At 39.4% G+C, this 16361-nt stretch overlaps 1 protein-coding gene across 2 annotated transcripts; it reads left to right on the top strand.

The window, feature by feature from the left end:
- The first annotated feature begins 525 nt into the window (after positions 1 to 525).
- LOC311111440 (uncharacterized protein) lies at positions 526 to 14657 on the top strand. 2 transcript variants are annotated; one of them, XR_014610771.1, is made up of 7 exons: positions 526 to 996; positions 1761 to 1868; positions 4471 to 4583; positions 6816 to 7098; positions 7294 to 7353; positions 7475 to 7531; positions 12543 to 14657. XR_014610771.1 is itself a non-coding variant. In XM_084154158.1 (6 exons), exons 1-4 carry the CDS (start codon positions 2500 to 2502, stop codon positions 7301 to 7303), a joined length of 420 nt encoding a protein of 139 aa, XP_084010284.1. In that variant the 5' UTR covers positions 2299 to 2499; the 3' UTR covers positions 7304 to 7353; positions 7475 to 7531; positions 12543 to 14657. The 2 variants fall into 2 exon arrangements, 1 of the variants encoding a protein (XP_084010284.1); XM_084154158.1 differs by lacking the exons at positions 526 to 996; positions 1761 to 1868 and adding an exon at positions 2299 to 2513.
- The last annotated feature ends 1704 nt before the right edge of the window (positions 14658 to 16361 follow it).

The raw sequence follows: 16361 nt of genomic DNA, 5'->3' as shown, positions 1-16361 counted from the left end.
TTATTATTATTATTATATTATTACATTATTATATTATTAACGAGAGAATCACTGACATGATGGCAGCTGGTCCTTTTGTGGCAGGGCTGAAATGCAGTGGAAATGTTTTTGGGGGATTAAGTTCATTTTCATGGCAAAGAGGGACTTTGCAATTCATCTGATCACTCTTCATGACATTCTGGAGTATATGCAAATTGCCATCATCAAAACTGAGGCAGCAGACTTTGTGAAAATTAGTATTTGTGTCATTCTCAAAACTTTTGACCACGACTACTTTTGACTACGGTTAGATGGCGGTGCAATTTCTTTTTTCCACCCCCATTTCCCTTTTTTGTGAACAAATGTGCAATGCACGTTCCAAACTGTGAAAGCAGCAATGGCGTCTCGTCTGCCGGAAAGCCACACGAAGAAGAAGACGAAAGAAGCGCGCGCTCTCTGTGACTCTGCCTACCACTGAACAACTCTCGCGACAGTTTGTATGCGCCTTTTTGTGCACACCTCATCTTTGAGCAATTCAGAAACAGCATACGGAGAAGAACGAGTCGTAGCGACGTGCAGGTTCGATGTAGCTGGGGAAGATGAAGTGGATTCTGAATAAAATGGCGTAGAATCAAGGAGTATTGTTCAAAATAATGGAAAACGGAGCAAAGTAGTGTACACTGATGAGAATGAACCTTCGTATCTAGTAGGAGTACGGTTTGTTAATGTGGAGTAGCTGAGCAGAGTAACCATCTTAAAGAAACCATTTTAGTTATCTAAACTGGTGAAGAGAGCGCTGGGTAAAGTGAAGGCTGTGAGGATCACGGGAGGCGGGCTTGTTTAGATTGTTTGTGCTTCTGCGGGTCAGAAGGAACGTGCGGTGTGTCTTAACCGATTTGATAAGTTTGAAGTGTCGTGTGTGTCTCTTCGGAACAGGGCACCCCTCAAGGGGGTTATATCTGGCGTCTCATGGGAAGTCGATTAAGAGATGGAAAAATATTCCTGGAGTGATTTGAAGTACGTGTTTATTTTATTTTATATGGGGTCTCTTCCTGTTCAAGTGCAGTTAGGTTATATTAACTACAGAGTCCGAGCATTTATCCCAAGACCAATGCAGTGTGATCAATGTAAAGCTTTTGGTCATGTAGCAAGTGTTTGTAGAAGGGAGAAGCCGAGATGTCCAAGTTGTGGAAAGGATCATATTATGAGTTATAAAAGTGATGAATGTGACATGTTGCAATTGCGGTGGGAACCATGAAGCCACGTCTTCCGAATGCCCCACAAGGGTGAAAGAGTACGAGGTGGCCAAAGTCAGGGTTGTACAGAGCATTTCATATACAGCAGCTGTGAGAGGGGTTGAATGGGGCACCAGGAAAGTCCATGGTAGTGGTTAGGCCTACACTGCAGGGGTTGCCTTTCACCAGCAAGATCCAGACATTTTAAAGGTTAAGAAGGTGGACTTTTTGGCATTTATAGCAATGGTAATTAATGGCACTGCCAAGCAAGAGAGAAGGTCCAGGAAGATATAAATCATAGTGATTGCCGCAGGGCGGTTCCTGGGGCTGAAAGATTTCTCAGCGAAGGAGTTACATGGAATATTGGCACAAGCCGTACCACACTCTCGTCATTGAGCCTGAAAAGGGAGATATGGAGAACTAAAAGCATGAATAAGTGGGAGTTTTGTTTGTTTTGGCAATGTACTATTTTTATTAGGGTGGAGTAAGTTAGTTTCACTATTACGTATGGATATATATATATTTTTTTTTTTTCAAACCGTCTAGTTGGTGGCGGCAAAAAAGCTTTTTGGATGAAGTCCGCCATAAAACCCACAGAAGAAGAAGAAACAGTATATATATATATTGAACTGTGGTGGTCTGACAATGGCGTTGGTAAGTATCTAGCTTTACATATTTTCATTTAGCTAGATTAGATTTAGTTTATTAGTCACATGTACAGGGACAAATATATCATGCAATTATATGGCCAATAAATAACACACAACAGCATGGCATATTTAGATAGTGAAATAGGCCTAGCCTAAATCATATTTATTTTCTATTTTGCAGCTCAGGTGGTTATTCTAGGCAAGGCTCTTCTGTGTCTTTATAGTGTCATTCTCACACAAGTCATTTGCTGAAGGCCCAAGCCTATACTACGCCATGTACTGGTATGACGTCGTTATCGAATGCCGTTCTAAAACCAGCTCTAGACTTTTATTTTGGAAATGAAACCGGAAGCTGCAAAGCAACTTTAACGTCTGAAAATGGAGTGCATTCGTTTTGGAACCGGGGAGGCTCTGGTCGACGGCATGGTTGGCTCAAAACAAAATGGCGTAATTAAGCACGGTAGCGCGAAAATGAAAAACAAGGAAGTGACATGTTTAATGTTGACCGAGAGCTGTACTTTTTCATTCCAAGCAAGCGAGCAACTAACAGCTGAACAATACGTTACCTAGCTAAAACTATTTCAAGCCTTGGTCTCATAACAACCCAGTGTACTGTAGCTTGCTAGTTAATCAAGATGGTATTCCGCTGGTGAGTCTTTTCATAGTTAGTCGATGTGTAACGTTATTAACTTGTAAAACAATTTTTACTGTGACTTGCTGGCTAATTCAGGCACGCTAGCTTAGAAAACAAGTAAATGCTAACTGACGTTAGCTACCTTGACTTCTCGGCCTGTATCGTTAGCTACGCTAGCTAAACTTAGCAAGTTTACGTCGCGCATTTCGTGTATTTTGTTAATTGACCGGTGTCTAGTATAAAAGCTATAGCTAGCCGAAGACAAAAGTATCTGTGTAACGTTAGGCTAGAAGTTAACTAACAGTTATCTAGTTTTCCCTGTCCTGTCGATTGTCGAAGAGAAATACGAAGCCCGGGAGCAAATTAGTTAGTTAGCTAGTAGGTATGTTTCAAACCGGTGTGATTGCCTTATACTTATTGCTGAGACATTCATCAATTCACGTTACTGCGTACATTGATTGAAAATCTATAAGCCCTAAACGGCCACATTTTAAATTTGCATGTATAGCTAATTGAGAAGTAGTAAATATTGATACTAACCACAATTGAACAAATGAATCAACACATGCTAAGATTTATGTCAACAATATTGGAGTTAAATTCCCGTTTTATGGGCATACGGTCCCGTTATTGGCCACCTTACTATTTTGTTCAATTACAAGATATATCCGTTTAATTATGTTAAAAAATAGACACCAACCTCGTATCCGAAGTGTTTACTAGATAGTTGGCCTGTCAACTTTTCATTATGTAGCCCGGTGCGCTCTCCTGTGGAGGGTTCTTCACCAACATATTCAGTGTTGTAACCAAATAATGTCTCATAATTTGTTTTACATATTAATTTTATGTTTTGAGAAAGTAGATAACAGTTTAATACTAAAATATAAATGAGTATCAGTAATTTACATCAAATAAAACTTTAATTTCAGTAATGTGCATTGACATAAACAATGAAAACACTGTTGGAGTTTGTGTTGCTGAGATGCACTTGGAAAGTAAAGGAAGAAATACACAGGATGGGTTGAATAAATATATATATATATATTATATTATATTTTAGACTTATTTTTTTGTACAAATAAATAATTTTAATATGAACACAAACAATTAAATCTCAACCTCCATCCCTATATTGTCACAAAAATCACACTAAAAATCCAGCTCCACCGCCACCTCTGGATCCCACTGCACACACCTGCAGTGGAACCAGTGCTGGCAGAAGTCACAGCACACCCATGGCACCTCGGACCTACACTCCTGACGGAGAAGTTCTTCAACAACCATAGTAATTGATACAACAGAGAGAAAAACAGATGATGAAGTACCTGAGCGTGGTGCCATGGGTGGCGTGACAGAGGTGACCGGTGGAGCTTTTCTCTTTCTTTTCTGTGCTGCAGTTTGAGAAAAAGTAATGTTAGACAGAGCATGTTTCATGAACACCCTTTTCAACATTTTTACATCAATACCTCTGGAGGAAGCTGCAGAAGTTTTGGAGGAGGTGGACATGACTTGAAGGCGGGTGCTATGGACTGTACATATGCTAGCTGAAGACCAACGTATCTGTGTTACATAAGGCTGGAAGTTAGGCTAGAAGTTAACTAACAGTTAGCTAGCTTTCCCTGGCCAAGTGATTGTCGAAGCGAAATACGAAGCCCAGGAGCAAATGGGTTACTGAATACATTGCTTGAAAATCTATAAACCGTAAAAACGACCACATTTAAATGTACATGTATAGCTAATTGAGAAGTAGAAAACATTGATTCTAACCACAATGGAACACATAATGTACACATGCTAAGATTGATGTCAACGTCATTGGAGTTAAATTCTTAGCTAAGGATATCATTAGCTAATACATAAATAATGGTAATCTCCTAACAGTCACTTGGTTATAACGTTACTATGAAAGTGTGTTGATAATTGCTTTCTTCAAAATTGCAAATGGTCATACAAATTGTCAATTTCTCCTTAGGCGTCTGAGTGTTGTCCTAGTTACAATCTGGTTCCTGGCCTGCCTGCCTTCCAGCTGCCTGCCTTCCAGCTGCTTGCCTTCCAGCTGCCTGCCTTCCAGACAGCCGAACTCGGGTTGGTTTTAATTAATTATACCACTGGAATTGAGCGTTTTCGTAACATACATGAAAATGTACTACTACACCAAAAAAGAGTCAAGAAATGACTGAGTGCAAAACAGTAGACCCCTGTTACCTTGCCTAAAATATCATACCTCAACTCAAATTATCTTCAGTCCAAGTTGTAGTGCTCCTTGACTAGTGCTGAGGGGCGGGTGGGGTGTTATTAATCAACTAATTGACCGATGTCGGTTCAGATTACTTGAATTCCATTCAGTCAGGGTTTTTTTGTGAGCCCAACGTGCTGTTTCTCTGGAGATAAATCGAATAATTCACAACAGAAATCAACTCAAGATCTATGTGGGACGCTGGGCTGAAGGGAGTTGTAGTTTTCATTAAACAAATATTATTGGAGGCGCCTTATTGTAGCGAAATTAATATTACATTCTCTGGTAACAGCTCTGGTGGACATGCCTGCAGTCAGCATGCCAATTGCACGCTCCCTCAAAACATGAGACATCTGTGCCATTGTGTTGTGAGAACTGCACATTGTGGCCTTTTATTGTCCCCAGCACAAGGTGCACCTGTGTAATGATCATGCTGTTTAATCAGCTTCTTGATATTCCACACGTGTCAGGTGTATGGATTATCTTGGCAAAGGAATAATGCTCACGAACAGGCATGTAAACAAATGTGTGCACAATTTGAGAGATTTTTGTGAGTATAGAATATTGCTGGGATCTTTTTATTTCAGCTCAAGAAACATGGGACCAACACTTGTTGTGTTGATGTTTTTGTTCAGTATAAATAGGATGACTAAAGACAGAACAGTATGGGAAGTACAGAGATAATGTTGTTTGCCTGCGTCTGCCTGAGCAGCTATTATGACTTTTAAGGAATGAAAAAATAATAGTCATCAAATAAAAACTAAGTAATATAGACAACTGAAATATTTTATTTCAGAGTAATTTTCTATTGACTACCCAATGTGGACCTGACAGAAATTGAAATATTTAAATGTTTTGGCAATTGAATGTTAACTATTTTGGGCTTTGGAATTTCCATTTTTAAAAAGCAAAACATTTATTTGAATGTCATTGTTTCATAATGTATTTAATGAAAACTTGATCATTTTTCTATAAGCGAACTGAAACCGACCTGATCTAGAAAAGAATTAATCACTCAGCACTAGCGTTAACTCATAAATTGCAGATCCTGCGGATTTATCCTCGTGTCGGTCACTTTAGGGTTAGAAAATATTGTATTTTTTATAATATTGTATTGTGAGTTAAAGACATCAAAGCATGTTTTTTGCATTTTCTGTGATGTGATCTTTATTTGGCTGGGTCAAAAGTTTGCCCTTCTGAAACGCCATTTTGATTAGTTGAGGGGAATTGATAAAATCGTGAAACACTATCTAAAAACAATTGATCTTGATTGCAATACGGTTTTGGAAACCTTGAACACTTAACTTAATGATTATCCAAAATAACTTTACAGATTCAGAAGATAAACTTGCTGTTTTAGCACATTTCTTCCACTGATGTCTTCTATTAGCTCATTATTCCCCTCAGTGGGAATCTGTTAAAATGGGGTGATATGAAAGTGCAGTTTCTGAGGTTTCAAAACCGTATTGCACGCAATGATTATTAACGGTTAGACAGAGTGTCTGGGGTGTTGTACACATTGGCTGCGCTGTGGTCAATGGTTCGAATGAAAACCCAATGGCATGCTCATTGTTTGTCTGTATTGTAATTGTTTTTAATAACCTGCCTAGTTGAAAACTAACCGGCTGGCTAAAACCGGCACTTTTACTGAAACGTTGACTAATGTACGCTGTCCCCAACAAAAAAAACTCTTAACTTAACAATGCTGCTTTAGGGCAGAAGTTCCGCCAGCATAAATATAATCAGTCAACATGACTGACATTATTGAAGAAAATATTTTTGTCCAATTTGATCTGTCACTTAGGGTATATTTTTATATGCCAACAGCGTTTAAGCATTTTTTATTTATTTGAATTATTACAAAGAATCCTGACAGACTCACACCTTATTAGTCAATACATAACAATACTGCTTTACTTGATTTTGGTGTTCTGTAACGAGACTGAGGGAAAGTGTATGTAGATAGCTCTAGCATCTTGAAAGTGATGCTCGGGAGTAGCATTATTTAATGTTCAAAATGTTTTGCTGTGGTGGCAAATATTGCTGTGAATAATATGATAGTATTATTCTCATTTTTACAGTGCCATCCTCCGTATGTCCGGTATTCGATGGAGAGTCCTTATTCATAAAAATTGTTACCCAGTATCCTGAGTCTGAGATCAGTTTACGCACCCAGCGAAAAGGCAGTGTGTTCACGTATGACAAGGAGAAGGACTTGTGTACTGTGGATCCACGTTATCGGGACAGGATCCAGATGAGGAATGACTCCAACGTCCGTGTTTTTGAATTTCGCAATGTAACCAAAGAAGATATGGATGAAATATATGTGATCTATGCTTCCAATACACCCATCAGATATTACAAGTAAGAAGCCTCCTGTCCATCTTTTTTAACATTTAAAGGATTGAGTGGAAGTACATGTGACAGAGTGGTTTCTAAACTTGCACTGTTACTTCACTGTACTAAAGGGATAAAACACCAGTTATAAAGCTGTTATTCCTATTGTAAATTAATTAACAAAAATCACTCATGTTTATTTAACTTATGATGTATTTTCAGGGAGTACTGAGAGTTCAACCACCGCAGCAGCCCCCCAACCATCTACAACCACACCAGGAGGTATTATTGTCACCTGATCTTTGACCAGAAAGTAGATGATAAAGATAATTGTTTTTGTAGTGCAGAAAAATGTGTTATTCACGCATGACAAAGGTGTATTTGGCTTATGATGTATTTTCAGGTAGCACTGAGAGTTCAACCACCACTGCAGCCTCCCAACCATCTTCAACCAAACTAGGTATAATCATCTTCTGATCTTTAAGTTGAAGTAGATTGCTGAGAAGATTCTGATCTGTGTAGTGCAGTAATAGCAGATTGGGTTCATTTTTACATTTTAGTCATTTAGCAGACGCTCTTATCCAGAGCGGCTTACAGGAGCAATTAGGGTTAAAAGTGCCTTGCTCAAAGGCACATTGACAGATTTTTCACGTAGTCGGCTTGGGGATTCAAACCAGCCACCTTTCGGGTATTGGCCCAAAGCTCTTAACCGCTAGGCTATCTACCGCCCTGGTTTCAAATAATATTTAATCTTTCAAGCGCTTAATTGATATTGCGTGTTGCAGTAGAAGCAACAGAGATGTGCCAAAAGTGAAAACCACGCCGATCAGGCATTCAAAGGCCAACATTTTACCCTTGTAAAGACCCTGTGAACTAACGCACAGCAACAATATAAATAACGCGAGCTCCCAAAATGTTACCGTAAGTATTTGAAAGAAAATAAATTCCAAGTTATCTTTGGGGATCTGTTGTGTAGAGCTAGAACGTAAAGTAACATTCAGATGCTGTTCTTAACTTCCACCAAACTTCAAATGTCACTTTATTTTTTGCAACCTCGATCATGACCAAGCAGTGGGTCAGATCTTGTTTATGTGCCAGTACGTTTTGGAATGAGTATGATTATGTATATGCCCACACCTGGCCGTATTTCATTAGCACAGTCAAGCTACTTTCCAACTTTCAAAGAGCAGAACTGCACTGTATGGTTTCATATGCACTGAGTGTACAAAACATTAACAACACCTTCCTAATATTGAGTTGCACCCCGCCCCCGCCCCCGCTCTGTGAACAGACTGAATTTGTTGGGGCATGGACTCTACAAGGTGTTGAAAGCGTTCCACAGGGATCCTGGCCAATGTTCACTCCAATGCTTCCCACAGTTGTGTGAAGTTGGCTGGATGTCCTTTGGGTTGTGGACCATTCCTGATACACACGGAAACTGTTGGGCGAGGAAAACCCAGTAGCGTTGCAGTTTTTTACACAAACCGTTGCGCCTGGTACCTACTACCATAGCCCGTTCAAAGGCACTTAAATATTTTGTCTTGCCCAATCACCCTCTGAATGGCACACATACACATTCCATGTCTCAAGGCTTAAACGTCCATCTTTAACCTGTCTCCTCCCCTTCATGTACACTAATTGACGTGGATTTAGCAAGTGACATCAATAAGGGATCATAGTTTTCACCTGGATTCACCTGGTCAGTATGTCATGGAAAGAGCATAATGTTTTGTACACTCAGTGTATTTGCCCACACCTGGCCATATTTCATTAGCACAGTCAAGCTACTTTCCAACTGCAGGGTACGGTTTCTTATACACTGAGTGTAATAAACAGTAACAACACCTTCCTAATATTGAGTTTCTGTGTGAGTCGCTTTGATGTAGGCCAACGTTTGTATCATGTTAGTACATGTGCTGCCGAAAGGAGTGGGACAGTACTTTCAGAACATTAGGCCTAGCTAGTTAGCTCGCTAGTTAACGATGTATTAGTAAATGTCCTAAACAACTTTACTGCGCCACTCAAAAATTACTGTGAATGTCTGTGGGTGCCTTTTCAAAACTAATGTTAGAAACTCTGTGAAACGGTGTCATTCACAAAAATGTTATAGTTAAGAAATCATTTTTGCACCACAGGAAAGCTGCAGTTAGCTATATGGAACGCATGGAAATTGATAAATCAATCCCATTATGTCAAAATAGCTCCCCTGAAACCTGAATGCCTACGCTACTTTATAAGATAAATCACATGACCTTGCTTCAAAGTATACTAGCCAACATTTGATAACTGGGAATTAGGCCTTCTTTATAGACGTTCCTTTTTTTTGGCTTCGTTGCCGTATTCTCTGAATGCCTATCCCAATAGCTAAATAACCAAAGCTTCTGCGTATGTGTGGGATTCTCTTCTTAATTCAGTCTTTGCTCTACTCATTCAGCTACCCACAGAACAGGTTACTATAGCGCATTTCAGTGATGAATGGTGCTTGTTTGATTCAGCTTTGACCTAACTTTATTAATGTCTGCATAATCACATTGATAGTATTTTACATAATACAACTGAATATAAGAGCATAGTATAAGGCTACTGTAAGAAAACACCCTCATTTCTTATATTTTAGGATGATTGTACGAATTGTAATTATTCTCTCATGCAGCCAAAACTCAGTCAACAGTGTGCAGTAGGCAAAACACTCGGAAAGTATTCAGACCCCTTGACATTTTTCACATTTTAAGTTACAGCCTTATTCTACAATGGATAAAATAAATTTTTCCACTCATCAATCTGCACACAATACCCCATAATAGCAAAGCGAAAACTGTTTTTTACACATTTAAAAAATAAAATACTTTTAAAAATGGATGCATTCTGAAAGTGTTCAGACCCCTTGACTTTCCCACATTTTGTTACATTACAGCCTTATTCTAAAATTGATTAAATAAAGTCCATCAGTCTACACACAATACCCCATAATGACGAAGCGAAAGCAGGTTTTTAGAAATTTTAGCAAATTTATACAAAATAAAAAACATACCTTATTTATAAGTATTCAGACCCTTTGCTATGAGACTCGAAATTGAGCTCATGTGCATCCTGTTTCCATTGGTCATCCTTGAGATGTCCACCTGTGATAAATTCAATTGATTGGACATTATTTGTAAAGGCATACACCTGTCGTCTATATAAGGTCCCATAGCTGACCGTGCATGTCAGAGCAAAAACCAAGCCATGAGGTCGAAGGAATTGTCCGTAGGATTGTATCGAGGCACAGACCTGTGGAAGGGTACCAAATAATTTGTGCAGCATTGGAGGTCCCCAAGAACACAGTCGCCTCCATTCTTAAATGGAAGAGCTTTGGAACCACCAAGACTCTTCCTAGAGCTGGCCGCCCAGCCAAACTGAGCAATCGGGGGAGAAGGGCCTTGGTCAGGGAGGTGACCAACAACTCAATGTCACTATGACAGAGCTCTAGAGTTCCTCTGTGGAGATGGGAGCACCTTCCAGAAGGACAACCATCTCTGCAGCACTCCACCAATCAGGTATTTATGGTAGAGTGGCCAGACAGAAGCCACTCCTCAGTAAAAGGCACATGACAGCCCGCTTGGAGTTTACCAACAGGTACCTAAAAGGACTCTCAGACCATGAGAAACAAGATTCTCTGCTCTGATGAAACCAAGATTGAACTCTTTTGCCTGAATGCCAAGCGTCACGTCTGGAGGAAACCTGGCATCGTCCCTACGGTGATGCGTGGTGGTGGCAGCATCATGCTGTATGGATGTTTTTCAGGTGAAGAGACCGGGAGACTAGTAAGGATCGAGGGAAAGATGAACGGAGCAAAGTACAGAGATCCTTGATGAAAACCTGTTCCAGAGCACTCAAGACCTCAGACTGGGATTAAGGTTCACCTTCCAACAGGACAACCTCCCTTGATTTCTCAGTTTGGTTGGGCGGCTAGCTCTAGGAAGACTCTTGGTTGTTCCAAACTTCTTCCATTTTAAGAATAATGGGGCCACTGTGTTCTTGGGGACCTTCAATGCTGAATAAAGTTTTTGGTACCATTCCCCAGATCTGTGCATGAACACAATCCTGTCTCGGAGCTCTACGGACAATTCCTTCGACCTCATGGCTTGGTTTTTGCTCTGACATGCACTGTCAAATGAGGGACCTTATATAGACAGGTGTGTGCCTTTTCAAAATCATGTCCAATCAGTAGAATTTACTACAGGTGGACTACTAACTCCTGAGTGGCGCAGTGGTCTAAGGCACTGCATAGCAGTGCTAACTGTGCCACTAGAGATCCTGGTTCGAATCCAGCGTTGTCCAGGGTAGGGGAGGGAATGGCCGGCAGGGATGTAGCTCAGTTGATAGAGCATGGCGTTTGCAACGCCAGGGTTGTGGGTTCGATTCCCACGGGGGGCCAGTATAAAAAATATGTATTCACTAACTGTAAGTCGCTCTGGATAAGAGCGTCTGCTAAATGACGTAAATGTAATGTAAATGTACTAGAAACATCTCAAGGTAGCTAAGATATGACTAAACTAAAAGGTACATTTCCTAAAGAAAATCTGTGGCCTTGCTTCAGCTGAATAAAAAGGTTTGGAGCCTACCATAACTATTTGATCTTTGGTATTTACTGAATGAGTTAATTATTTTAAAAGGCATAAAACGTATTTGGTTGCAATGTTATACATCAAGGGAGGTCAACCATCCTCCAGGACAGCTAATGGGTGTGCAGGCTTTTATTCCAGTGCCTCTCTAACAAACCACATTTTTTAGAAATGAGCTGCTCAACTAGACCTTGATAAATTGGCTCTGTGTTTTGAGCAGGGCTTGATCAAAAGCCTGCACACCCAGTAGCTGTCCTGGAGGATGGTTGACCTCCCTTGATGTATAACATTGCAACCAAATACGTTTTATGCCTTTTAAAATAATTAACTCATTCAGTGCCTTTCACAACGACAGGAGATGGTACATGGGATCAGAGAGAAGCCTCCCAGTGTCAATACCACATTACGCATACTTTCTTTTGTTATACATACATAAAGATGTCCCTAACGGTTGGTCATGGGAATGTGGTTAGAAGTCATGGAAAAGTCGTGCAATTCCATCTCAAAATGTATATGAACCCTGAACACACCGATAGGCTAGTTGAACACCACTGTACATATTTCAAGAAGATTTAAACGTATATTCCCATTAAAATGAATGAGATCAAATGGTTGGCATTCAAATATTTTGCTGTGTTATTGCTACTATTATCATATTGAATTCAAAATGTTGGTGTTGTGACATCTACTGCAGGAAAGTCATTGCTATGAAGTCATTTTCTGTCATGAGAAATCATTACAAACCATATAAATCATTTCACAACATGGATTCAGTTGTAATGGCAATTTGTGTTCATTTATGTTAATGCTAGAAGCTGGAAATAATCGTACTATAACAGTTCTTTTTTTTTTTTTTTGTCTTTACAGGTCCATCTGTGGTACATGGTCATGCTGGTTTGCTAATATCAAGAATACTGGTACTATGTGTGGTACTGGTAATGGTACTGGTATGGCTATGGGTCAAGAATCATAAAAACTGTGAGACGAAGCACCTGGACATGGAAGCAAATCAGCAGAACGTTGAAAATGAACGCCGTCTGCATCTCTACGTGCCTGGCAGACATCTCGGCTTGGATGTCGGCCCACCACCTCAACAAGACGGATCTGCTCTTCTTCCCGGGGAAGGCCTTCCCGCTCCAAGACCTCCATCAATTGACTACTCCACGGTGTCCCCCTCCCATGTAAATTAATAAGCTGTTTACCCTGTCACAATCGTCGCCTCCATTCACTTCCATTGATTGTTAGCTTGTGGTGGCTAAATTAGTTGAATTTTGTAGTGGCTGTTTAAAGAACTGAACAATGGATTACCATTTCTGCTGACCCATAGACTACTTTCAGTGTGAAGGACCCATCTAACAATACATTGTAAAATCCTGAACTTACCCTTTAAACCCTCAGCCTTACTGGACAACTATTGTATATAACATTTATTTTTCTTCATCGACCTTGCATAACCTTTATACAGTGGTGTAAATATACTTTCAAGTGTTACTTAAGTAGTTTTTTTGGTATCTGTACTTTACTATTTTTATTTTTGACTACTTTTACTTCACTACATTCCTAAAGAAAATAATGTACTTTTTCCTTCATACATTTTCCCTGACACCTAAAAGTACTCGTTACATTTTGAATGCTTAGCAGGACAGTAAAATGGTCCAATTCATGCACTTATCAAGAACATCTACTGCCTCTGATCTTGCGGGATCTCTAAAACACAAATGCTATGTTTGTAAATTATGTCTGAGTTTTGGAGTGTGCCCCTGGCTATCGGTAAAAAAAAAAATTAAACAAGAAAAATGGTGCCGTCTGGTATGCTTAATATAAGGAATTTTAAATGATTTATATTTTTACTTTTGATACTTAAGTACATTTTGTCAATTACATTTACTTTTGATATTTAAGTATATTTAAAACAATCCTTTTACTGGGTGACTTTCACTTTTACTTGAGTCATTTTCTATTAAGGTATCTTTACTTTTACTCAAGTATGACAATTGGGTACTTTTTCCACCACTGCCTTTATAACTACAGATCACTGTCAGCATTACATCAATTTGGGGACACATTTACTGTACTTTCATTGTACTGTATCAAACGACTGATGCCAGAACCATTCTGCTATTGTATGATTATTTCACTTATGGTAATGATGTTGTAATTGATATCCGCTTCTTGGCAAGACTAATCAATTTTTTTATTGTTTATTTAAATTCTGATAGAATTTTGCAGCTTATTGTTCCAGGGACCTGTTTCAGGACAGTGTTTTAAACAATATTGGTCACTATTTGTATAGTCCAGATTTTCCATCTGTAGATGTACTACAGGATGGTCATATAAATGCTTAATGAGCTTAGTTCAAACAACAAAACCCAAAATATACGCTTTTTTAATTCAATGTTTGTAAACAAACACTATATAGCCTCAAAACATGGTTAAAACTATAATTCTGATATCATGGCTGGTCAGTCCTTTCATCCATAGCTCTATCAATTTGAGTTGTTACATTTCTCCAACCCCATCCCTCAGCTTTTTACCGAAACGGGTGGGGAAACTGCTTCGTTATTGTTTCTACTGCTGATTGATGCTTTAAGGTTCGGACATAATTAGTTGAAACATTACTGATAGTCTGTAGTAGAGCATCTACAGATGGACTATCCAAATAAAATGTTACTGCAATATTTTGTATAACCTCCCAAATGCATTCCTATACAATCCTCACCTTCCTCAGAATCTCAAGGTCAGTAGCCTTCTTTGTAGAATGTAAGTTAGAGGTGCCCAACTACTGTATGTTCTATTGTAACTCACCCCTGGTAATATTCCATCCTCCTTGATCTTCTAAAAGACTTGTAACTGTAAAACGTTTTAATATATACTGTACAAATAATTTGTTCATGACGTTTAAGATCAAATATTAACATAGATGTGATCAACAATTGTATTTTTTACTGAAGGTCTTTTTAATAAAATCTTGCTATTTTCTGATTTGGTTATGTTGACAAAGCAGGTTGTGTGTCACATTTTTTAAAGGTTTATGGTTAAGCCACTGCTATTTTGACAATTGGTCCTTGGATGGAATGGTAGATATGAGGTACATGATTTATGGTCTTATGGCTAAAGTAAAGTCAAAACTGTAACTTGGCCACTCAAGAACATTTACTGTCTTCTTGGTAAGCAACTCCAGTGTAGATTTGGCCTTGTGTTTTAGGTTATTGTCCTGCTGAAAGGTGAATTCATCTCCCAGTGTCTGGTGGAAAGCAGACTGAACCAGGTTTTCCTCTATGATTTTGCCTGTGCTCCATTCTGTTTCTTTTTTATCCTGAATAACTCTCCAGTCCTTAATGATTACAAGCATACCCATAACATGATGCAGCCACCATTATGCTTGAAAATATGGAGAGTGGTACTCCATAATGTGTTGCATTGGATTTGCCCCAAACTTAACACTTTGTATTCAGTACAAAAAGTGAATAGCTTTGCCACATTTCTTGCAGTCTTACTTTAGTGACTTGTTGCAAACAGGATGCATGTTTTGGAATGTAAAGCGGCTGCTTCTTCTTGATGTTCTTCTTTGTCCTGCTTCCACGCTTGCTTTTCTTCTTCTATGATATGACGGTCCGCAAACAAACGTTTAAAGTGCATGCCGCCACCTACTGTGCTGGAATGTACGATCAATCATATGATCTGCCCAATTCTGTACTACCATGAAAATAAATTTCTAAACCAAATAAATCCCTAACTTCTACCACACCCTCCCCCCAAAACCCCTCCCCCATTAAACTTTATATCATGCTGAAACACTCCACCCTTAGGATTGTTCAGCATGTCAACAACTATTTCAACAGTAACATCTGTTACCCCCAATATCTCTTTTGCTGTCTCCACAATAACCTTCAACTTAGCATTTCTGCTTTCCACAACCGGAGTCGTATTGACAACCTTACCAATAAAAGCTAAGAAGTCAACTTTATTCATTATCAAATTGTCCTTTGACACCGCACATTCATGAGCACAATATTTCTGAACAGGCCTTGAAATCATGCCAGGACCATCAGAAGCACCAGCCCCGACAGTAGGTCCACTTACTACAGGTACATCCATGTAAGCTCCATCAGTCCGCACTGCAGTTCTACCAATCTGTTTTACGGCCTCTGCATATGATACATCATGACTGATCCTATATCTCTGACCTCTCTAGCCTCCCTCTGTACCTGGCATCCACCAAATTCTGCACTGTTCTCCCCCACAATTACAGCACTTAACCTTCACATTGCTTCCACATTCACCTTAATCATGTGCCCCTCCACACTTGGCACGTCTTTTCTTTCCTTTACACTGAGCAGCTACATGTCCCATTCTTTGGCATTTAAAACACTGCAGTGCATATGAGACAAATTCTCTAACATTGAAACTAAGGAATCCTATCTGTACTTTTCCCGGCAAGACTTTCTCAAACCTCAGCATCACTGATAAGCTTTCACTTCTTTGACCCTCTTTCCTACTGATCAACCTTTTGGCCTCAATCAGTCTGCCTCCCTTCACATTTCTTTAATATCATCTGTGGACATAGATATTGAGACCCCAGTGATGACTCCCCTCAATCTAACATAAGCACCAAGGACATGGCTTTTAATCTTCATCCCATTAGGTTTTTCCATTTTCAGAATCTTCTCTTGCTGAGCCTGGCTA

Source organism: Coregonus lavaretus (genome assembly GCF_964263955.1).
Source record: "Coregonus lavaretus genome assembly, chromosome: 37".
NCBI classification, from domain to species: domain Eukaryota; kingdom Metazoa; phylum Chordata; class Actinopteri; order Salmoniformes; family Salmonidae; genus Coregonus; species Coregonus lavaretus.
This window is presented reverse-complemented; position numbering and strand designations above follow the sequence as displayed.